The sequence below is a fragment of the Homarus americanus genome, unplaced genomic scaffold (genome assembly GCF_018991925.1).
Source record: "Homarus americanus isolate GMGI-L3 unplaced genomic scaffold, GMGI_Hamer_2.0 scaffold39155, whole genome shotgun sequence".
In the NCBI taxonomy this organism is placed as follows: Eukaryota; Metazoa; Arthropoda; class Malacostraca; order Decapoda; family Nephropidae; genus Homarus; species Homarus americanus.
In genome coordinates this window covers 11,384,873-11,406,218 of record NW_024737042.1, presented here as the reverse complement: position 1 = coordinate 11,406,218, position 21,346 = coordinate 11,384,873, and the positions used below count along the sequence as shown (strand labels likewise).

Below are 21,346 nucleotides of genomic sequence, written 5' to 3'. Positions count from 1 at the left end.
TCTGTGCCTGGCTGGGCTAATAATCCCTGTAAAAAACAAAAAACAAAAACAAAAAAATATGCCCCACAAAAAACTTTCGGTTTTTAGAGCTTTTCGGTTTTCGGAATTTCGGATAAAGGGTTGTCAACCTGTATAAATAAATAAATATATATATATATATATATATATATATATATATATATATATATATATATATATAAATATAAATAAATAAATATATATATATATATATATATATATATATATATATATATATAACCATATATATATATATATATATATATATATATATATATATATCCCATCCTGAGTGTGAACCCAAACAAACATCCCATACCTCCACAACGTCATGCCAGCGCGCGGCCCGTTTGGTGGACGTGTGTGTGGTGAACACGTGTGTGCTCGGTTTCTTATGTATCCGAAAAAACTTTGAATGCTGCCTGTATGGATGTATGTTGTTGAAATTAGTTAAAGAATCACAGCAGAAAATTAGTCAAATAATGAAATTCAGCTTAGCTAATATAATTATCCTAAAATATATGCATAATAAATATTCATATTGGAAATTAAAAGATTTTATATAATGATAATAATGTATATAGTTTGGAAGGTGCGGCACCACTGTACAGTATTAACCTTTTATTTTAACTTCCCCGTCTGAACGACCCACCGTTTCGTGACGTCACCGAGGGCTATATTACGTCAGAGATAGTCGTCAAGACCAAGGTCTATAATTATATTCTCAGTTCACCACCAGCTCATGACTGAGGAACATTGGAACATAGGTTCTCGGAGCCCGTCGGAGCACTCTTACCATCACAACCACCATCTGTAAATCCCCCGAAGCACTAGTGCTGGAGACACATAAACACCTGCACCACTATTTGTCGTGAGTACTAAGAACATTCAGCAACACTGAAAATAATCAATTTTAATCAAGGTTGTGTGTGTGTGTGTGTGTGTGAGACTCGTTTTCCAGTTTAGTGCAACTATGTGTTTGTCGTATTTTTTATTTGTCTATTGTATTTGTATATGTGTTTGTATGTTTTGTGAGCACGCGCGTATGTGTGTGTATATGCGAGTTAGTTCGTATTCTAAAATAAGATAAACATACACGCTTTAAAGTACCCAGAACGTCAGCCATATATCAACTACGGGTACATTAATTTTGTTTAATCCCCTACTGTGTTCTTTCCTCCCACAGACACGATGGGGACGTCTCTCTTGTGTTGGATAATACTTCTGTCGTGTTTCAATTTTCCACTGTTCACGGACGCCTTTCCCTACAAGAAACAGGACCATATACTGCCCAAGGACGCCGCGCATTACAAGAAAGAGAGGCAGTTGCTACCCATGGACGCTGCACTTTACAGGGAACTACAAAACCATCACAACTCAAACTTACAGGAGACATATGCTTCACATTCTGTTGCTGGAGCCAAGATGAGACCAGGTGAGACGGGGCAGTTAGGTTTTCCTAAATCTGAGTAAATTAAGGTTCCAAAAAAATCGTGTTAAAAATTCATAACTGTAACTTAAAATCCCTTGAACATAGAGATGTGCAATATTATGTTTTGCTATTTTCTTTCGCGGGTAAAATCTATGAAAATCTTATCTTTGAAGGGCGAAATATACAGATATACCTATCATATTTCGGACTTGAAACGTTAGAAATCAATGGCTTTTACCCGCGAAAGAAGATAAAGCAAACATAATACTGTACATCTCTGTGTTCAAGGGATTTTAAAGTTATATAGATTTTAAACTCACGTGTCGTTTTCTTTGGGTGGTTAGAGGAAATGCCATGGGTGTTCCGTCAGCTGCTCTGGGACCAACGTTTCCAGGAAGACGACTTGGCTGACGTGAAGGCAGGGGACCCCTCCTATACGGTGAACCCATGGCTCCTTCACCACGAGGGCCACAACAGCACTTTTCGGGGCCATAGCAGTACTTTCCAAGGCCACAGCAACACCTTCCATGGCCACAGTCGTACTTTCCAAGGCCACAGCAGTACTTTCCAGGGCGACATTAGGCCATCTCAAGGCTACAGTCTGAGTATCATTAGTACAGTACCTCATAGTAGTGCCCTGGCTAACATATCCTACTTTTCCTCACATCTCCCACCACCCCTTAAACCATCCTTCCCACCTCTCATTAAACCATCCTCATCATCGCAACAATTATCACCGCCATCACCACAACAACCATCTTCACCATTACCACAACAACTATATTTCCCATCACCACAACAACTGTCCTTCCCATCACCACAACAACTATCCTTCCCATCACCACAACAACTATCATCACCATTACCACAACAACTATATTTCCCATCACCACAACAACTATCCTTCCCATCACCACAACAACTATCTTCACCATTACCACAACAACTATCTTCACCATTACCACAACAACTATATTTCCCATCACCACAAGAACTATCCTTCCCATCAACACAACAACCATCCTTCCCACCACCACAAGCAACAACTATCACCATCACCACCAACGACACCATCACAACAACTATCACCATCACCACAACAACTATCCTTCCCATCACCTCCACAACAAACATCACCATCACCACAACAATTATCCTTCCCATCACCACCACAACAAACATCATCACCATCACCACCACAACAACTATCACCGTCACCACAACAACTATCCTTCCCATCACCTCCACAACAAACATCACCATCATCACAACAATTATCCATCCCATCACGACAACAACTATCATCACCACCACAACAACTATCACCATCACCACAACAACTATCACCATCACCACAACAACTATCTTTCCCACCACCACAACAACTATCATCACCATCACAACAACGATCACCACAACAAACATCATCACCACCACCACAACAATTATCCTTCCCATCACCACAACAACTATCATCACCATCACAAAAACGATCACCACGACAAACATCATCACCATCATCGCAACAATTATCCTTCCCATCACCACAACAACTATCATCACCATCACTACCACAACAACTATCACCACCACCACAACAACTATCATCACCATCACAACAACGATCACCAGAACAACTATCATTACCACAACAACTATCATCACCATCACAACAACGATCACCACAACAACCATCATCACCACCACCACCACAACAACTTTCCTTCCCATCACCACAACAACCATCATCACCACCACCACCACAACAATTATTCTTCCCATCACCACAACTACTGTCCTTCCTGTCACCACAACAACTATCCTTTCCCCCATCATCACAACCATCATTATCACCACAACAGCCATCACCACCACATCGCCCACCATCACCACAACAACCATCACAACAACTGACCATCCCATCACCACAACCATCATCACCATCAACGCAACAACCATCATCACAACCACCACCACAACAACCATCATCACAACCACAACAACCATCACCACAACAACAACCATCACCACCACAGCAACCATCACCATCACAACAGCCATCACCACCACAACAACAATCATCACCATCACCACAACTATTACCACCACAACAACCATCATCACCACAGCAATCACCACAACAATCATCACCACAGCAACCATTCCACCACAACCACATCAATCACCACCACAGCAATCACCACCACAACAATCATCACCACAACCACATCAATCACCACAACAATCATCACCACAGCAACCATCACCACAACCATTACCACCACAACAATCCATCACCACCACAGCAACCATCACCACAACAACCATCACCACCAAAACAACTCATCACCATCATCACCACAACAACCATCATCACCACAACAACCATCACCATTAATACAACAACAACCATCACCACCACAGCAACCATCACCACAACAACCATCACCACCAAAACAACCATCACCATCATCACCACAACAACAACCATCACCATCATCACCACAACAACAACCATCACCAACACAACCATCATCACTATCACACAACAACCAACCATCATCACCACAACAACCATCACCATCATCACCACAACAACAACCATCACCATCACCACAACAACAAACCACCAACACAACCATCATCATTATCACCACAACAACCATCACATTATTACCACAACAACCATCACCATCATCACCACAACAACAACCACTCACCATCATCACCACAACAACAAACCATCACCAACACAACCATCATCATATATCACCACAACAACCATCACCATTATCACCACAACAACCATCACCAATATCACAACAACAACCATCACCATCATCACAACAACAACCATCACCATCATCACCACAACAACAACCATCACCAACACAACCATCACCATTATCACCACAACAACCATCACCATTATCACCACAACAACCATCACCATCATCACCACAACAACAACCATCACCATCATCACCACAACAACAACCATCACCATTATCACCACAACAACCATCACCATTATTACCACACCAACCATCACCATTATCACCACAACAACAACCATCACCATCATCACCACAACAACAACCATCACCAACACAACCATCACCATTATCACCACATCCATCAATTTCACATCTAGGTCTTTTAAATGTACGTATCATCGCCACTGTACCATGTAACGAGTGTAGGGTTTGGGATAAAGTTAATATGACTTGTGTCAAGGACTATGCTTGTCTATTGAAGCTCAGGAATTCTCGGGCAGATGATGAAATCGTATAAGTGTGTGTGTGTCCGTTCGCTGACTCCGGCTACAGTTTTGAAGATAGAGCTGAAATACATATATTATTTTTGTATTAATGATGTTTTGCATTCGATGTTACGTTTCCTAGTACGGTACTGTATTCTCTCAATTACAAATTTAAGGTATACAGAAAGCCCACACAGGTAGACAGTTTCATACACTTTTTATCAAATCACCTGGAGTCTACCAAAATGTCAGTTTTTTCTGCTTTGTTCTTAAGATGTCTGCGTATTTGTGACTCTGAATTTATTGATGATGAATTGAAACACATTCGTTCCTTCTGTGTTTGTTGATCGTTGTTTTAAAAGGGCTAAAAAATCCTTTCATTCCTCTCAAACCAGACAAATTCCTACACTTAAGAATATTTTGACTCTGCCCTATCGCAATGAATTTGTCCCGTTAGTTCGGCCCCCCAAGCTACTAAATATGTTAATAAGAAATAGCCCAAGTTTGAATGTAAATGGAAGTGTTTATTGTATTCCATGTAGCAAATGTAATTATGTAGGACAGACATGAAAAACACTGCAGCTCAGAATCAAACAACATAAGTACAATATCAGAACAGCATCTGAAAGCAGTGCCCTGTTCGTTAATGTTAGGAATAATAATCATCCTATGGGGCAGAAGGCTGGGTGTTCGAGTCACTCGGGGGCACCATTTGTGGGGAACAGGTTGTTTGGTTCACACTCAGGATGGGATGGAGAAAGGAAACTCACAATGTGCTCTCTGTATACATGTTGTATTGGATGTACAATGCAGCTTGGTGCTGGGTAGTGGCAGCGTGGTTACAAGCGTGATGTAGAGAGAGCTGGTTGGTGAGGGTGCTCAGAGGAGGACAGCTTGTGGGTCGCCATGCTCGCCGGCGGGAGCGAGGACCGCCAGGCAGCGTCGGAGGAGATGGCGGTGTTGCTGGCTGGTTGGTGTAGATAGAAAAGAGAGCGGTCACCACGAGGTCAGGTCTTAAATAGCGGAGGTAGGCGTGGCTTAGTAGTTGACCTCCGGCATGTAAGGCGGCGCTGGTTGACCTACAGTAGACCACGAGGCATACACTGGGGAATTCGTGGGGTCGGCTACTCAGCAAACAGCGTTTGTAGGGGAGAAATCCACTACAATCCCATTGCTTGGGAAAAAAGCTTGGAAGTGTTCAAATCATCTTGTGTCACAGAAAGACTTCTGGTTGAAGCTAGTTTGATTAAGGAATTAAAATCAATAAACCTTAGTGATGGTCAGTTCAAAACTGATAATATGTTACATAAATTTATTTGTCAGTGGCCCAAGGTTAAAAATGCTTTGAAAACCTTGGATCTAGATGTAGGATAGTTATTTAGTCGGTCCCTTATTTGTGACCTAACCTGACTAGTCACGTCGCCCCCTTCCCTTAAGCTCCTCTATGTGTGTGTTGGTATTGGTGTGGGGATTAGTGGATGACATCATTATGACCTGACCTCGTGTTTAATAAGGTCACCCTGTATATTTAAGCCTCTCTCTGTCCATGTAATCCAGTTGCCTCTGAAGATGTCTTGAATAAAGACGAAAGCTAAGGTGCTCCGTTGTTTCCCTTTTCCCGTGTGAATAGGTTTGTAATTGTGGAAACTTAGCTTGTAAGATGAATGGATTTGTAAATTAATAGAATATAAGTGTCCACATACTATTAATAATATGGATAGTAATTTATGGTATTGTTAATTATCCTTTCGGTAATCCAGCGAATTTTCGGATTCTAACCAAAAACCTCTACCGGACGATGGTAGATTGAAATTATGCTTTTCCGATGTTTTTTGGTGTCTTTTGAACGTTTCTGACCTACTTCCAAATAGGTGGATGACCGAATCGATAATTTTACCGTAATTTAATTTTAAGGCTAATTATTCCCAAACTATACCCTGTCGTCACTCGCAAATCATCCCTATCAATGCTTGCTTGGAAATTTACATGAAAATAACGAAAAAGAAATACTGTACTGTATATCGCGTGTTCTGGAAGCTGGAAAAATACTCTTGCAGTTCGCGACAATATGTGTAGGCTATATTTTATGCACACCTGCAATACTATATAGTATTTATGATCTCTGTAATCAAAATTAATGTGCATGGAAAATAAAGAATAATCCAACTCGAAACCTTTAGAAGTCAAAAGTGCTTCTTTATTAACTGGCGTCGCTTGTGTTCTTCTTTGTATTCATAAAATTGCGAGGGCGTGACGTTAGGGTGAGGGAGTGTTATCATAACAGTTGACACGCATGCATGACCGTGTCGTTCGTACCAACCACTAACAAATGACGTAAGATATTAGGTGTTCCTTAAAGAGATGTCTTTAGTCTAGAAGAATACAAGTGTAAATGACAATGGTGTAGTTGCATTACAAATAATAGCACAAGGTCATTAATGGGGTACGTGCATCGCGGGGTAGGATAAAATATTTAGTTTATAAACTGCCTGAAATATCAGACTGTGTTGTTTATTATTATTTCGTCTTCCTCAGGAAATCAACCCATCGTCGTGTGAGTATTAATGTAATATTTCAAGCTGTTAACAAAGCGTCAAGCAAAATTGGGTCATGAGTCACGGGGAGGGACTTGCCACCATTATCGCCGAGTCTCACAGTGTACTGGTTACTGTCGCCGCCTGAGGACGTCATGAAGGCCGATGTTTTGTGGACGTGGGTGACGTCCTGTGGCAGTACAGCCTGTACTACACCCCTACCACCAGCAGGAGAACACCTGTACTGCACAGTTATCCTCCACCTCCTGCTGGTAACGATGGTGCAGACACTTACTACAGATGCCGTCATCAACACCTCTGGAGAGACAAGTTCCGCTGAGGTTAATGCTTCACCAGTTGGTTCTACGGCGCCTTCAACTTATGTCTTTACAACACCAGCTGCCGTCGTTACTACAGCAGCTGCCACCGTTACTACACCTGTCGCGGCCACTCCACCAGTCGCCACCGTTACTACACCAGCTGCCACTGTTACTACCCCAACTGCCACCGTTACCACACCAGCTGCCGCCGTTACCACACCAGCTGCCGCCGTTACTACACCAGCTGCCACCATTACTACACCAGCTGCCACCGTTACTACACCAGCTGCCACCGTTACTACACCAGCTGCCACCGTTACTACACCAGCTGCCACCATTACTACACCAGCTACCGCCGTTACTGCACCAGCTGCCGGCCATTAATAACAGCTGCCGCCGTTACTACACCAGCTGCCGCAGTTACTAACTAGCTGCTGCAGTTACTACACCAGTTGCCACCGTTACAACACCAGCTGCCACCGTTACTACACCAGCTGCTACCGTTACTACACCAGCTGCTACCGTTACTACACCAGCTGCCACCGTTACACCAGTTGCCACCGTTACAACACCAGCCACCGTTACTACACCAGTTGCCACCGTTACAACACCAGCTGCCACCGTTACTACACCAGCTACCGCCGTTACTACACCAGTCGCCGCCACTCCACCAGCTGCCACCCCTTTTATACCAGCTGCCACCGCCACTGTACCACCTGCCACCACTTCGTCAACTGTCGCCACTACAACATCTGCCATCACTACAACATCTGCCATCACTACACCAACTGCTACCACTACAACATCTGCCATCACTACAACATCTACCATCACTACAACATCTGCCATCACGACACCAACTGCTACCACTACAACATCTGCCATCACTACAACACCTGCCACCACTGCACCCGCCCTTCTCTCAGGTATTTCCTTCTCGCTGACAACCACTCAAGTGCACATCTATTGTTATTGTTACTTCACTGCCAACCTTAACTGTTGTAAAGTTGTATTATTCTAATGTTGTCAAGTTTCCAGTCACCTTATTCACCCATATAACACATAAGTAATAACCCAGTGCTCTTGGCAGGTAACCTCGACAAGCTATTCATTAGATAAAAAAACATAAAGAACGGGAAGTATTAGAGACGACGTTTCATATTGGCTCTATCCCATTGTGTTATTATAATATCTCTTTAAGGGTACATTAGACTAAATTCGATTGATATTTATTAAGTGAAATCGTCATACATGTTTACAATTAGTTCAATATGTATCCTCTATAGACAATCGGGGTCTACAGCTCAGTATACATATAAATAATGTAGGTATGCAATTTCCTGTGTACCTCAACAGTGCAGATATATGTAAATAATAATGGTTAGAAGTAAAGACAATAAAATAAGAATATCCAACAAAGCCATCATATGTTTCCAGTTTACTTATCAGTAATATATGTAGATCTTCGGGTATTTAAAATCAACGGGCATACTGTATACCGCATAGGACTCATTGATTTCATTCATCGTAACTTAATTGCATCATGACCAAATATCTTTCCATTGATATGAAATGAAGTGAATCTGTATTTTATCTTCTAACCTGGGAACAGTAAATGATGGAATTTTCATGTTATGCGTCGCTAGAATGCGTAACTAAATATTATGCGGGTTAACTCAGCAACTTAACCTATTACACATCTTTTGATTTTGAATATATTTACAGTACCTTCACTTTATTATACTGAATAGTTTTCATCATCTACTTTCATATCTTGCTACCGGTACGTGAGAAACAATAAAAACAGTGTATTAAGGTGTACAGAGAAGAACGTCGTAGTGATATATGAACATACAAAAGTTCCGACACGCACCTTCATTAATAGGTTTTAATCTCAAGACATCAGTCAGGTCAACACAGGGACCCAAACCTAAAAAAAATGGACTAATTGGAACGAATTACGAACAGAAAAAAAGCGAATCGATATTTGACCACCGCTTATCATACGTTATAACAGAAATCTAGTCAAATTTGTCCCGTTTTATTTAACATACAAGTAGTTTCATGTCATAAGACTCGTACACAATTTCACGTCATAAGATTCATACAATTTCATATCATAATACTCATAGTTTCATGTCGTAAATCTCGTACGTACAGTTTCATGTCATAAGCCTCAAACACAGTTTCATGTCATAAGACTCGTAGTTTCATGTCAAAGATTCAAAGTTTCATACCATAAGAATCATACACAGTTTCATGTCATAACTCATACAGTTTCATGTCATAAGACTCGCACCACTTCATGTCATGATTCATACAGTTTCATGTCAAAAGACTCACAGTTTCATAAGACTCGCACCATTTCATGTCATGATTCATACAGTTTCATATCATAAGACTCAGTTTCATGTGATAAGATTCATACACAGTTTCATGTCATAAGACTCACAGTTACAGGTCATAAGACTCACACCATTTCATGTCATAATACTCACACCATCCCATGTCATAAGACTCAGTTTCATGTGATCCATACGCAGTTTCGTGTCATAAGACTCCTGCATACCACATCACAGACGTTCCACCATACGGGATGTGCGTCAACGTGTTTCCTTCAGCACCTTGTTAGTGACTGATACAATCTGATCCGCGGTTCATAATGTATACGATGTAACATGCGACTCATACCGGCTTCCAGCTGCTTTCTTGTGCACTAGTTAACAGCGTTAGGTCGACTGTGTTTTATTGCAGATTCTCACGGGAGGGAGATTAATCATAATTTCAAGATAGTTTGACCTAAATTCTCTTAGGACACCGTTTATTACTACATGTTTTCCATTATTGGGTGTACATTAAGTTAGAGTGGTGTTCTTAAGGCAACACTCCAAGTGTCACATGCTGAGTGAGATGTTACCGTGTTGAAAATTTTCTGGGAATGCACGGTGTAATAAAATACAAACCACACCAAATCAAACCCAACCTAACCTAACTTATTCTTTTTCCGGGGAATAATCTCGGTACGCCTCGATATGTTTTGATCGACTGCGCATGCTCAGAAAATGTTGATCTCGGTACAATCTCAACAAGTGACACCGGAAAGAAACAGACAGTGGCCCAAGGCAGGACAGAGTATGATCGATGAATATTTTTTTTCTGTAACCCCAGTACACGAATATCATCAAAACATCTTAAACCACAAGGGGTGAATAATAATAGTACCTTTCCTTAAAAAAAAAGGCCAAGACATTCACGAGAGAAATTGTTTTATGGCAAAGTAATTAAATAAAATCCTCATCCAAAAGCCACCACCCTGACCTGTAACTGTGCTGCCGATGATTTGTTATTGTACATAAGAACATAAGAACATAAGAAAGTGGGATACTGCAGGAGGCCGACTGGCCTACAGGGCAGATCCCTTCACACCCATCCCAGCACTTCCATGTGCCATCCAACTTCGTCTTGAAGCTCCTAGCGTCCCCGATCCTACTATAGCACTGGTAGCCTATTCCACATATCCACAACTCTATTACCAAACCAGTGCTTGCCTATATCCTTTCTGAATCGAATTTATCTAATTTAAAGCCATTTGTTCTAGTTATTTCTGTTACTGAGCTTCAGAACATCTTCCATTTTACCCTTGTTAATCCCACTTACCCACTTGTACACCTCATCATATCTCCTAACTCTACGCTTCTAATGAATGTAAGCCTGTCAGTCTTTTGTATTTGTATATCACTGAATTATTGCTGATAGAATATATCAGTTGGAGTTGTCAACATACTTCCATTATCAGGAGAAGGAAAAAATTCAAATACACCTACAGTATATGGTTTTAAAAATATAGCTAATATGTTCATCCAGTGATTCTTATGACAACCCTTGACAGGACACCTACACTACACGTCAAAATGTTTTGTAACTAGCCTTTGTCTTGCACGAGAGAGAGAGAGAGAGAGATCAATCTATAAGTTAAGAAGGGAGACACAACACATTACACACACCAATATAAAGCTTTTATTAATGAACCTGACAGTGTCGCCGGGAACAGAAGCGGCGGCTGTGGTGACTTTCAAAGGTAATCCCGAGTCGTCGTCGTCCAGCTGGGGTTACCTACGTCAGGAGGTGAACTTTACGATGCCCCTCAGCAAGGTGACGGTCTGCCTCCGCTTCCAGGTGACGTCTGTCCCCTATAGTGGTGTTGTACCGCTCTTCAGCTACGCTCATCCAGAGTGTTACTCCGAGTTTGTCTTGGGTGAGTTGATACTCTGTTCCCTTCTCCCAGTCACTGTCTTATATTTCTCTGTCTTTAAGTCTGTGTTATCTACTGATAAGTTTCACTGTCTCCCTTACAACTTCCCTCCAGCCTTCGTTATCTCGCAGGAATGTCTCACTCAATATCTCAACCCTCTCTCTCTACGTAGCCATCCAGTGGAACACGTCGGAGCTGGTGGTAGAGTGCTGCGACTTCGGGGTGTCGGCGAGGGTGGTGCTAGAGCCGCCGCTATCCTTACTGGAGTGGGAGTCCCTGTGCATGGTCCTTGACTTGGACGATCTTACGTACACCCTCGGGCACCGCCATCACCTGACCTCCGGTGAGTCCTTCTAGCAATGTATGTTTAAGGCTTACTTTAGATGTTCTGAGTTAATTTGATTGAATTTTTAGCTCATGGAGACACTTACAACCTTTTTTTATACACTATTACACAAGCTTTAAAAATGTACTGTATTACTTTTATCCTCTTCACCACTGATCGGCTCGTTAGCCGCTTGGGCGATCGGTCACGTCTCTGTGACGCACTGTTGGCAAAGAGGCTGGGCATGCTCTGGCTCCTGAAGTTACCTAAGCTGCTCCAGTGTTGTCAAGTCTGGTTTTGAAAGAGCTCCATCGGTGAACAACACTTTCTAGAGATTGTTCCAGTGAAAACTTCAGTTAACAGTTTGCCCTCCCTTGAACCTCTGAAGTGTTCTCTTCAAGTGCGACAGATTATCCCATAGACTGGGCGGACATTTAAAAAGCCATTTGGTTTCTTCCCCTGACTAGAAAACTGTGCAGTTCAAGCACAGTTAAGAAGACACACTGTAAAGACAGACTTCATAAAAAAAATTAATGGCAAGTCACCACTCTGTCCACTGATAGTTTAAGAGTACATGTTTGCTGGTAAATTGTGAGACTCCAGTAGCCTACTGTTGATCTCTTTTTGCTCTTTGTTTATTTACAGGAGAAATATCAGTGGTGGGTGGGTCAACACGCTTGAGAGGCGGGGGCGTGGCAGTGGTTGGTCGGCAGCAGCACCAGCACGACGGAGGCCTCTCTTACGCTTTTCACGGCTCTCTCACGCACTTGGCGCTCTTGGGTAGCAAACTTACACCTCAAGCCATATATAACTTCCTCATTGACTGCTCACAGGTGGTGGCGTCACCCCTCGTGTCCATGAACACCATGCGGGGCCTCGACGACTGGGAGAAACACGACATCATCGTGGGCATCACCGGATTATACACAGGACATTTCTGCCAGAAACAAGAGTCATTCATCATGCTACCCTCAACTCACCCACGGGAGGAGCTGGATGAGGTGTGTAAGAACTTAGGTGGGTCTCTGGTGCGTCCCAGGTCAGCTGAAGAGAGTGAGAACCTTCGACAGAGATTCAGCAAATACGTCGACCAATGTACCAACAGTTACGGCTCCTGGTTGTGGGTTGACGCCTACAGGAGGTATAACAATAAGGATGACTGGAGTATTATGTGGAATATGGTCCCCAGGAAGGACAGAGACCAGTGCCTATCAGTTAGCGTCTCGGGGAACAGCTGGGTGGACACGCCTTGTGATGAGAGACTGTGTGCTGTGTGTCACGCTGTGTCCCGCCCTGTGTTTACTCTCCGCATGAGCTGTACACTTCCTAACGACCGTCTCTACACCTTTACCTACGACCTAGACGGACACCCCATCCTGATCAGCGTCCACGGCATCTCTATTGTGTGGGACAGTAACCGATGGGTCATCATCAAAGGCTCAACAATACTGGCGATACAAAATGAAGTCAGTAACCTAGACATTCTTCCTCTTGGAGTGACAAAATGGCATTTCTTAACTGAGGAGCCTGACTGTCCACGAGAGACACAGCTACTTCTGTCGGTGTGTGGCCTGGACTACTTCGCCTGTGGTGACGGGCTAACCTGTGTGCCTTGGGTAGCCCGCTGTGACCTGTCGGTGAACTGTGTCGATGGTAGTGACGAGGAGAGCTGTCAGATCAAGCCAGTATCCACTACAAGCCTGGCTCATATCCCCCCACCTCCCCCACACAGCGAAAAGACGTTACCCATTACAATGACTCTTCTCGCCATCACTCTGAAAAAGATTGACTTCCCAGGCTCGAGAATGGTGACAGAGATCTTCGTGGAGCTGGGCTGGCAGGACCCGAGGGTTACGTTCTACAACCTGAGATCTGGTGACAACTCCCTGGATAACACACCTGGGCTGTGGAGGCTGGCAGTAGGAGGTGCACTAGCCTCCACCAACTTCACCGTCGTCCGCTCCTTCACCACAGTGACTCGGTCCCAAGACCCTCCTCGGGGCAGCCTTCTGACCCAAAGTAAGACAAATCCTCATATCTTGTTCACTGCGGTAAACAACTATTGTACAGTGTAGGTAGAAGTAACTTGTATTTAATGTTAAGAAGAATTAGATATACTGCATAGACAGACTCTCAAAGATTATTTGTCATGCCACTTTGGATTATTTCCACAATATCTTTTTTTTTTGTGCCGTCTGGCATCGGACAAAATCGATAAAAGAAAACAGAGATAGAATGTCTGTCTGTCAAGCTCTTCTTCCTCACAGACGTCCAGTACAGTGGGCGAGACAATAGGCTGCAGGTGAGGGCGCTCTACATGGCAGACTTCTCCTGCAAGTTCCACATGCAATACTTCCCCTTCCACATCCAGCACTGTGACCTCCTGCTCAGTTTCCAGGTGTGTTGGTATTTATACCCACCTGAGAGTGACACCTTCCTCCGTCGCTCTGTCATTAACATTGTCCATAAGTATTCTTACACAAAGGTGAAATCTATAACCACAGTCTCAGTACTTATGTAATTTGGAACTGTACCACAAGCAAGTTCAAAATATAACTTTAAGTGTAATGCCATAGGTACAGAATGTTCCAAACTGGTGGGAAATAATAACAAATAAAATAAACCGGACTGTATCTCACTCATAAACATGCTACTCACAGTCATATATTGCTATACAGTAGTAGTTCATGTGTGATGTTGGACTCCCTTCTCTTTAAACCTTCCCACCTTGGCATGGGCAGGACCTGAGCCCGACGGAAGTGAAGCTCATCCACACCGAGGGTTCAGGCCACACCCATCAACCTCACTCTCTGGGCTTCACCAACACCGGCTACCAGGTGAGTACAGCACAAGGGACACATTGTTAAGGGCCTTTATCTTTAAATAATGATCTGCTTTAGTGAATACCATAACAGCTATAGCTTTTGATATTTAGCGAAGAGTTCACCAAAAACATATCGTTGTGTTGGGTAATACCGAACAAGAGACTCATACTGAACTAAAATCTTAGGTTACCGACATAGAAAAACACGGCAGTCATTGAGAGCAGACGCTACTTTCTTATAGAACCTCAAGACGAGAGTTGTTATCCTACACCACTTTGAATCCTAAGTTCATTCCTCTACAGTAAAGTATGCACTATATGTGCACTGTACTGTACAGTACGTTTGACCCATACTGTAATTATTTGTGACAGAATTCTACTGTTGAGCTGGATAGAGAGCGGTAATAGTTAGCACAAGATCTCTAGTCTTTAAGAATGGTATATGTACTGTATATGTGTGTGTTTGTAGTGCAATTATGCTAAAACGAGATATTCACCAATTAAGCTTTAAAAAACAACTGACATTTATGCCAAATAGGAATAACTTTTTTTTTCGCAACTTAAAGGAAATTAATTCGAATATTGTAAAATTTAGATTAACTTGGTTAGGTTTTGTATAAAATTATTCAGTTATATGAGATATGATGATCTACATGATTGTCTATAGGCAATCATATATGAACTTACGACAGCATCATAAAAATCAACAGTACCAGCAAATATATATATATATATATATATATATATATATATATATATATATATATATATATATATATATATATATATATATATATATATATATATATATATATATATATATATATATATATATATATATATATATATATATATATATATATATATATATATATATATATATGTGTGTGTGTGTGTGTGTGTGTGTGTGTACGTATAGGTATGTGTATATGTATGTATAAATAAATAAATAATAAATAATAAAATAAATAAATATTGAAGTGATAACCGTGGTAACATTAAGAGATATACTTATTACTACCATGCTATTGCACTATTCCAGATGATACTAAATGTTACATAATACTTCCTTGAGATAAATGTTTAGTATATATCAGGTGCCTCAAAGAGAGCTCAGGTTCACAACTGGCTCAACCATGTTATTATTGTTATTATTATCCACTCTGTATCTGTATTTTTCTGGCTAAATAAACTGTTTCAATTCAATTCAACTTCTGGAAGAAATCGGACAGCTTTGCAACAGCCAATCAGCTGTAACTCTTGGGGAGGGAGGGAAAAACGCACTATAGTGTGGTGGCGGGTGGCCTAGTGTGATGGTGGTAATGGTGGTTGGTAGTGCTGGTGGTGGGTGGCATATTGTGGCGGTGGTGATAGTGGTTGAATTTTTTTTTAATTTTGCCGCTTACAGCGGCTAGTTTATTGTGGACCCCACACTCATCCTTTGAGCGGTAGAGCAAAAGGGTTACAGAGTATGGCTTACAAAGGGTCAGAAAAATTAAACCCCGTGGTCAGGATAGTATGGCACTAAATGTTACACAGTATTTCAAATACATTATTTGTTTAGTTCCTTACATAAAGGGTAACTTATTCACAACTGCGTGAGTAGAGGCGTGTGAAGCAGTGTGTCTGGCCGCACACTTTGTTATTCACATTTGCGTGAGAGGTATTCAAGCACATTGTGTGTTTGAGTCTATACTTAGGAACTAATATAGTTATTAAGTGCAAAAAAGTGGATACAATCTTAACATGTCGGCTATCTTGCCATTAGAGATGAAATGTTGTGCCATTTCACACACAGTGTGCTTGGACCTGTCCCTAAAAGGTTCTATCTTCACACAGTCGAAGACGTGGTGTTCAAGTGTGTGGCCATATGTCTCACCACACACTTTACATTTAGTCTTGTTTACATCTGCTTGAGGAATATACTGCCAGAGGTACTTATATCCTAACGTTAGTCTAGCGGTTACAACATCTTGTAATCTAGTGATCTTGTAACTTGCTCCCTATACATGTTTCATTTGATATATCTCATCATGGTAAACTATGGATCGACTGGTGCCTGTTTGCATTAATCTACTTGCGTCAAATTCATCAATAAGTTCCTTCCTAATTACAGTTTTAAGATTTTTTTTTTGAGGAATATGTGAGAGGGGATTCACGACAGTTTGATCTTGATACCCCGGTCAACAAGGTACGCATATTTGTGTCTCGCTTCAGAGATAAGCGCGTGACAACTTGAGTTGAGGGTGTCAAGGGCAAGTAGTGAGGATAGAGAGTCAGTGATAATGAGACTGTCAGTGACAGTGGTTTCAATGAATTTGATAGCTGTGAGTATGGCAAAATTCAATTTATAGAGTGGATGCCCAGTTGTTGATTCTAGCTCTTTTCTCAATTGTATTACCGTTAGGTTGAGTCACAACGATATCACTTCCAGCCCTCCCATAGGCGGTGTTAAGAGATCCATCAGTGTAGATGGTCTGTGTGATATTATCAACAGCCTGTAGAGTGTGTATGTGTTCAAGAGCTCTCACTTTGGCAGTGTGTTGGAGATAAATACTTTGCATATTCAGTTTTTTAGGCGGATATGTCGGTATTGTGATATCGAAGGGAACTGTCCGTCAGGGTGGAAGGAAGTGCTGCTGTGTCTAAACTTTGTACTGTCGGTCTAGTCCAAACATCTTCATATGTGTAGCTGTAGTTTGGATCCATTTAGATTCACCAGTCCCATGGTTCATACATTCTAGCAATTTCAAGGAAACAATGTTATCAGGATCACCACGCAGGAGCCTCAGGGCTATCATGAGGTTGACTTCAATTATTCTATCATTGTCACTGGGTATACCTAGTTCTTTCCTCAAAGTAAGTACTTTAGTGCTCATGGGACACCAGGGCTGGTACGTGGTAATCTATCAGAGATCTTATATATACTAGGTACATTGTTTTAACAATTATAATATTAGTACCATAATGTGGACTGTACTTAGCTACACTTCTAAGAGGTTCAGTCTGTCAGTACATTGGCGGGTTAGCTGTTGTATGGCAGGTAATGTACAAGGGACGGAGGCACCAAGATATTTAAAAGAAGAAACATAGTCAATAGTGTTGTTACCTATCTTGAATTTGGCAGGGCCGCGTTTGCGATTACCAGCTTGTTTGTTGAACACTTTAGTTTTCTCAGTGGAGATAATAAGACCAAGGTTCTCACAGGCTGTATGTACAGTACAGTCAGCCAAAGCTGCACCGACCCCACCCTGGATCTCGTGCTCGCAATTTTACCTGGTAATACTTGTTAAAGTACTGCTGTATGTAAAGGTGATTGTGATTGGTGGATCTATTTTCGGCTGTATCACTGTCAGGATAAATATTAAAGAATCCAAAGGTAGAATTATTATTATAATAAACTATTCATTGTTATTTAAGGTCATACGAAGTTTCCAAAGGTTCTTATATTTGCTTAAATAATGAAGAAAATTTGATCTGAGAATCTTGGGCATTCTGCGTTCCTTGTTGTAGTCGAGTTGCCAAGTCATTAATATAATTTCTTCATTATTTAAGCAAATATAAACATTCTTATTATACCAAAGTAAAACTGTACATGGTTCAGGGTAGTTTGCATTTCACGATGAGTTTTAGTGTGTATAAGAATATCATCAGCATAGCTGAATATGATATTGCTGGGGTTGTCTGGAATTAAATTTAATAATGCATTCATAAGAACATTGAACAAAGTGGGGCTAAGCACTCTACCTTGAGGGTTACTAAGTTGCATATCTTTAACCTCACTTTTGTAGCCCTGAAACAGTGTAGCACCAGTGGGAGGTGGTTGTGATGGGTGGCCTAGTGTAGTGGTAGTGATAGTGGTGATGATGGGTGTGGGTGGCCTAGTGGGTGACCGGATAAAACCCCAACGGACAATACCCCAGTCTCATGTATAAAATATAAAATAGAACACTTTTATGTTTAGGTTAGGTTAGGTTAGGTTAGGTTAGGTTAGGTTAGATTAGTGTTGATAAATGACAACCCCGTTGGGGTTTTGTCATGGAACCGGCCTAGTGTGGTGTTGCGTGGCATAGTGTGGTGGGGGTGATAGTGGTGATGGTGGTGGTGGTGAGTAACCTTGAGTGGCGTTGGGAGTGGTTCTGTTTTTGTCATAACTTAAGCGAGTCTGTTAAACTTTCTTCATTGTTAAACTTTACAGGGAAAAATCAACGCAGGAATCTTTGAGAAGTGATCTTGTGTTATGTTAAGCGAGTCACTAGATAACACTTGTGTCACTCGAGTTCCAGCATGAAAAGTGGAATCACCAGAGGTATTTCTTGACAATTTACGATGAAGTTCACAATAAGTAGTAGAGTAGGTTAGGTTATTTCAATGTTGTTATAAGTTAGTCGTCTGTCTCAGTCATTATATAAGGTGTAATTTTATATGGGGATTAAGCAATTTATTTCAACTTTAAAGCAATAAGTACAGTACTTGAATAAGTATAGTCATCAGTCAGTACACATGCTGCTGTCAACAAGCGGCTCTTATCGTGTATCATAAAGTGACGAATTATTGACCCTCGATTACACTTAAATTTTATTATGTAATTTGTTGTTCTTGATGCATGAAGTTTATGGCCATCTCTTGTCATCGGAAGTTGAAACTGTAACACACAATTTATCTAAAAAATATTAAATCATCTCCTCCTTCCCAACCTGTCTCAGGTGACGTCATCATATATTTTGTTAATACTCAAGGGTTTTCCACCAAATTTTTTTTTCAAAATGTGTTATGATGAAGTGGTTGTACAGTACGTATAGTGATATTTTTGCATGGAAATATGCCTTTAACATGGAACCTGTGGGCATCACTTAAAGAGGTGTGTTTACTCTTAGGTTGATAATTAAGTTAACACTTAAATATCTTTTTAACAGCTCATACCTAGTGTATCGCTATCGGTCACTTGGGCGCTTCAGGACAACTAAATCTCATTTAAATCATGAAAAAGTATTTGTGTGCTTCATGATCTTTCAGTATGAAAATATGTTACTAGTATCTGATTAGGGAGTTAACGTCGTCACTCTACAAATATTTCTCTTCCCAAGGGCGGCGCTGGTGACGGGGCAACAAATCCTCGGTCAGCTAGCAGGTCAGGGTGGCGGCTCTAGCAATTTTGGAGGAAGACCCTTTGGGGGAAGACCCTTTGGAGGACGACCTAATCAAGGTTTTAGCAACAACTTTGGAGGACGACCCAATCAAGGCTTTGGAAACAACTTTGGAGGTGGCTTTGGAGGACGACCTAATCAAGGTTTTGGCAACAACTTTGGAGGAGGTTTTGGAGGACGACCTAATCAAGGTTTTGGCAACAACTTTGGAGGAGGCTTTGGAGGACGACCTAATCAAGGAATTGGCAACAACTTTGGAGGAGGCTTTGGAGGACGACCTAATCAAGGAATTGGCAACAACTTTGGAGGAGGCTTTGGAGGACGACCTAATCAAGGTTTTGGCAACAACTTTGGAGGAGGAGATGGCATCTTCGGTAACAGTGAGTATACTGCACTGCCATTTTGTGTTCTGCGCCGGTGACGTTGACTGCTGGGGGACCATAGGAGGATTGTAGTAAGATTGACGCGGAGATAAAGCAAATGATAAGTAATTAGGATGACATAACAGAGAATATGGACAGAGAAAGGATAGAGGAGCAGAACAAACACTCCAAAATATAACTGATTTATCGACACTTCTGCTCACCTATAACAGACCAATGAAATATATACAGTACTTCGCACTCCCACTGTCTACCCACGAGCTTGACTCCGTCTCTTTACACTTGGCATCACCACGCAGCCTGTAGTGATGACTTTGTTAATATATGCCAGAAACACATAGGCTTCTCTTATCAACAATTATAATATGGCTATAATAGTTAAAAGTTTGGAAATCCTCAGTTAAGGGAAGAAATAACGTACAGTATGTATTACAGATAACTTAACATTTGGTGATCGTGTGTCGCTAAGAGTATCACGATGTATGTATTGTATACTAAGTATTAAAATATTAAGCACTATATAGTCTTATAAGCCTAGTTATTTCAATAAGCAAATCAAATAAATTACCTACGAAATGACGAGGATATGTATACACTGGCGGGAAGAGGAAACTTGTATCTTCTAAACTACACCTTGTATGAATACCAAATTTAATGAGAAACTCGCTACGTCATTTATTAATCGATTTACGGAATAAAAACAATTATAGAAGATAATTAAAATTGAACATAAAAGTTTTCCCGCCATTTCACGCGTTTAGAGGGACATTGGCGGAGAAGCTAGACAAGACGAGCGATGACACTCTTTGGGTAGAGACGAGCCAGAAAACCAAGAAATGCTTACAAGCA

General features: G+C 41.3%; 3 protein-coding genes across 3 annotated transcripts; 2 read left to right on the top strand and 1 right to left on the bottom strand.

The window, feature by feature from the left end:
- Positions 1-6,247: 6,247 nt before the first annotated feature.
- Positions 6,248-20,535, top strand: LOC121872796. The gene is made up of 7 exons (XM_042375853.1): positions 6,248-8,492; positions 11,603-11,821; positions 11,991-12,161; positions 12,789-14,162; positions 14,411-14,541; positions 14,885-14,980; positions 20,014-20,535. Exons 2-7 carry the CDS (start codon positions 11,704-11,706, stop codon positions 20,533-20,535), a joined length of 2,412 nt encoding a protein of 803 aa, XP_042231787.1. The 5' UTR covers positions 6,248-8,492; positions 11,603-11,703.
- LOC121872798 (integumentary mucin C.1-like) lies at positions 7,525-7,950 on the top strand. The gene has a single exon (XM_042375855.1). It carries the CDS (start codon positions 7,525-7,527, stop codon positions 7,948-7,950), a length of 426 nt encoding a protein of 141 aa, XP_042231789.1.
- LOC121872797 lies at positions 7,990-8,415 on the bottom strand. Its single transcript, XM_042375854.1, has one exon. It carries the CDS (start codon positions 8,413-8,415, stop codon positions 7,990-7,992), a length of 426 nt encoding a protein of 141 aa, XP_042231788.1.
- Positions 20,536-21,346: the final 811 nt, after the last annotated feature.

Excerpts from the sequence above, each read along its gene's own strand:
- LOC121872798 (XM_042375855.1), top strand. The coding sequence starts at position 7,525 with ATGGTGCAGACACTTACTACAGATGCCGTCATCAACACCTCTGGAGAG.
- LOC121872796 (XM_042375853.1), top strand. The coding sequence starts at position 11,704 with ATGCCCCTCAGCAAGGTGACGGTCTGCCTCCGCTTCCAGGTGACGTCT. Across the intron at positions 11,822-11,990 it reads TTACTCCGAGTTTGTCTTGG|CCATCCAGTGGAACACGTCG; the intron begins GTGAGTTGATAC and ends CTCTCTACGTAG. Across the intron at positions 14,981-20,013 it reads TCACCAACACCGGCTACCAG|GGAGTTAACGTCGTCACTCT; the intron begins GTGAGTACAGCA and ends GTATCTGATTAG.
- LOC121872797 (XM_042375854.1), bottom strand. The coding sequence starts at position 8,415 with ATGGCAGATGTTGTAGTGATGGTAGATGTTGTAGTGATGGCAGATGTT.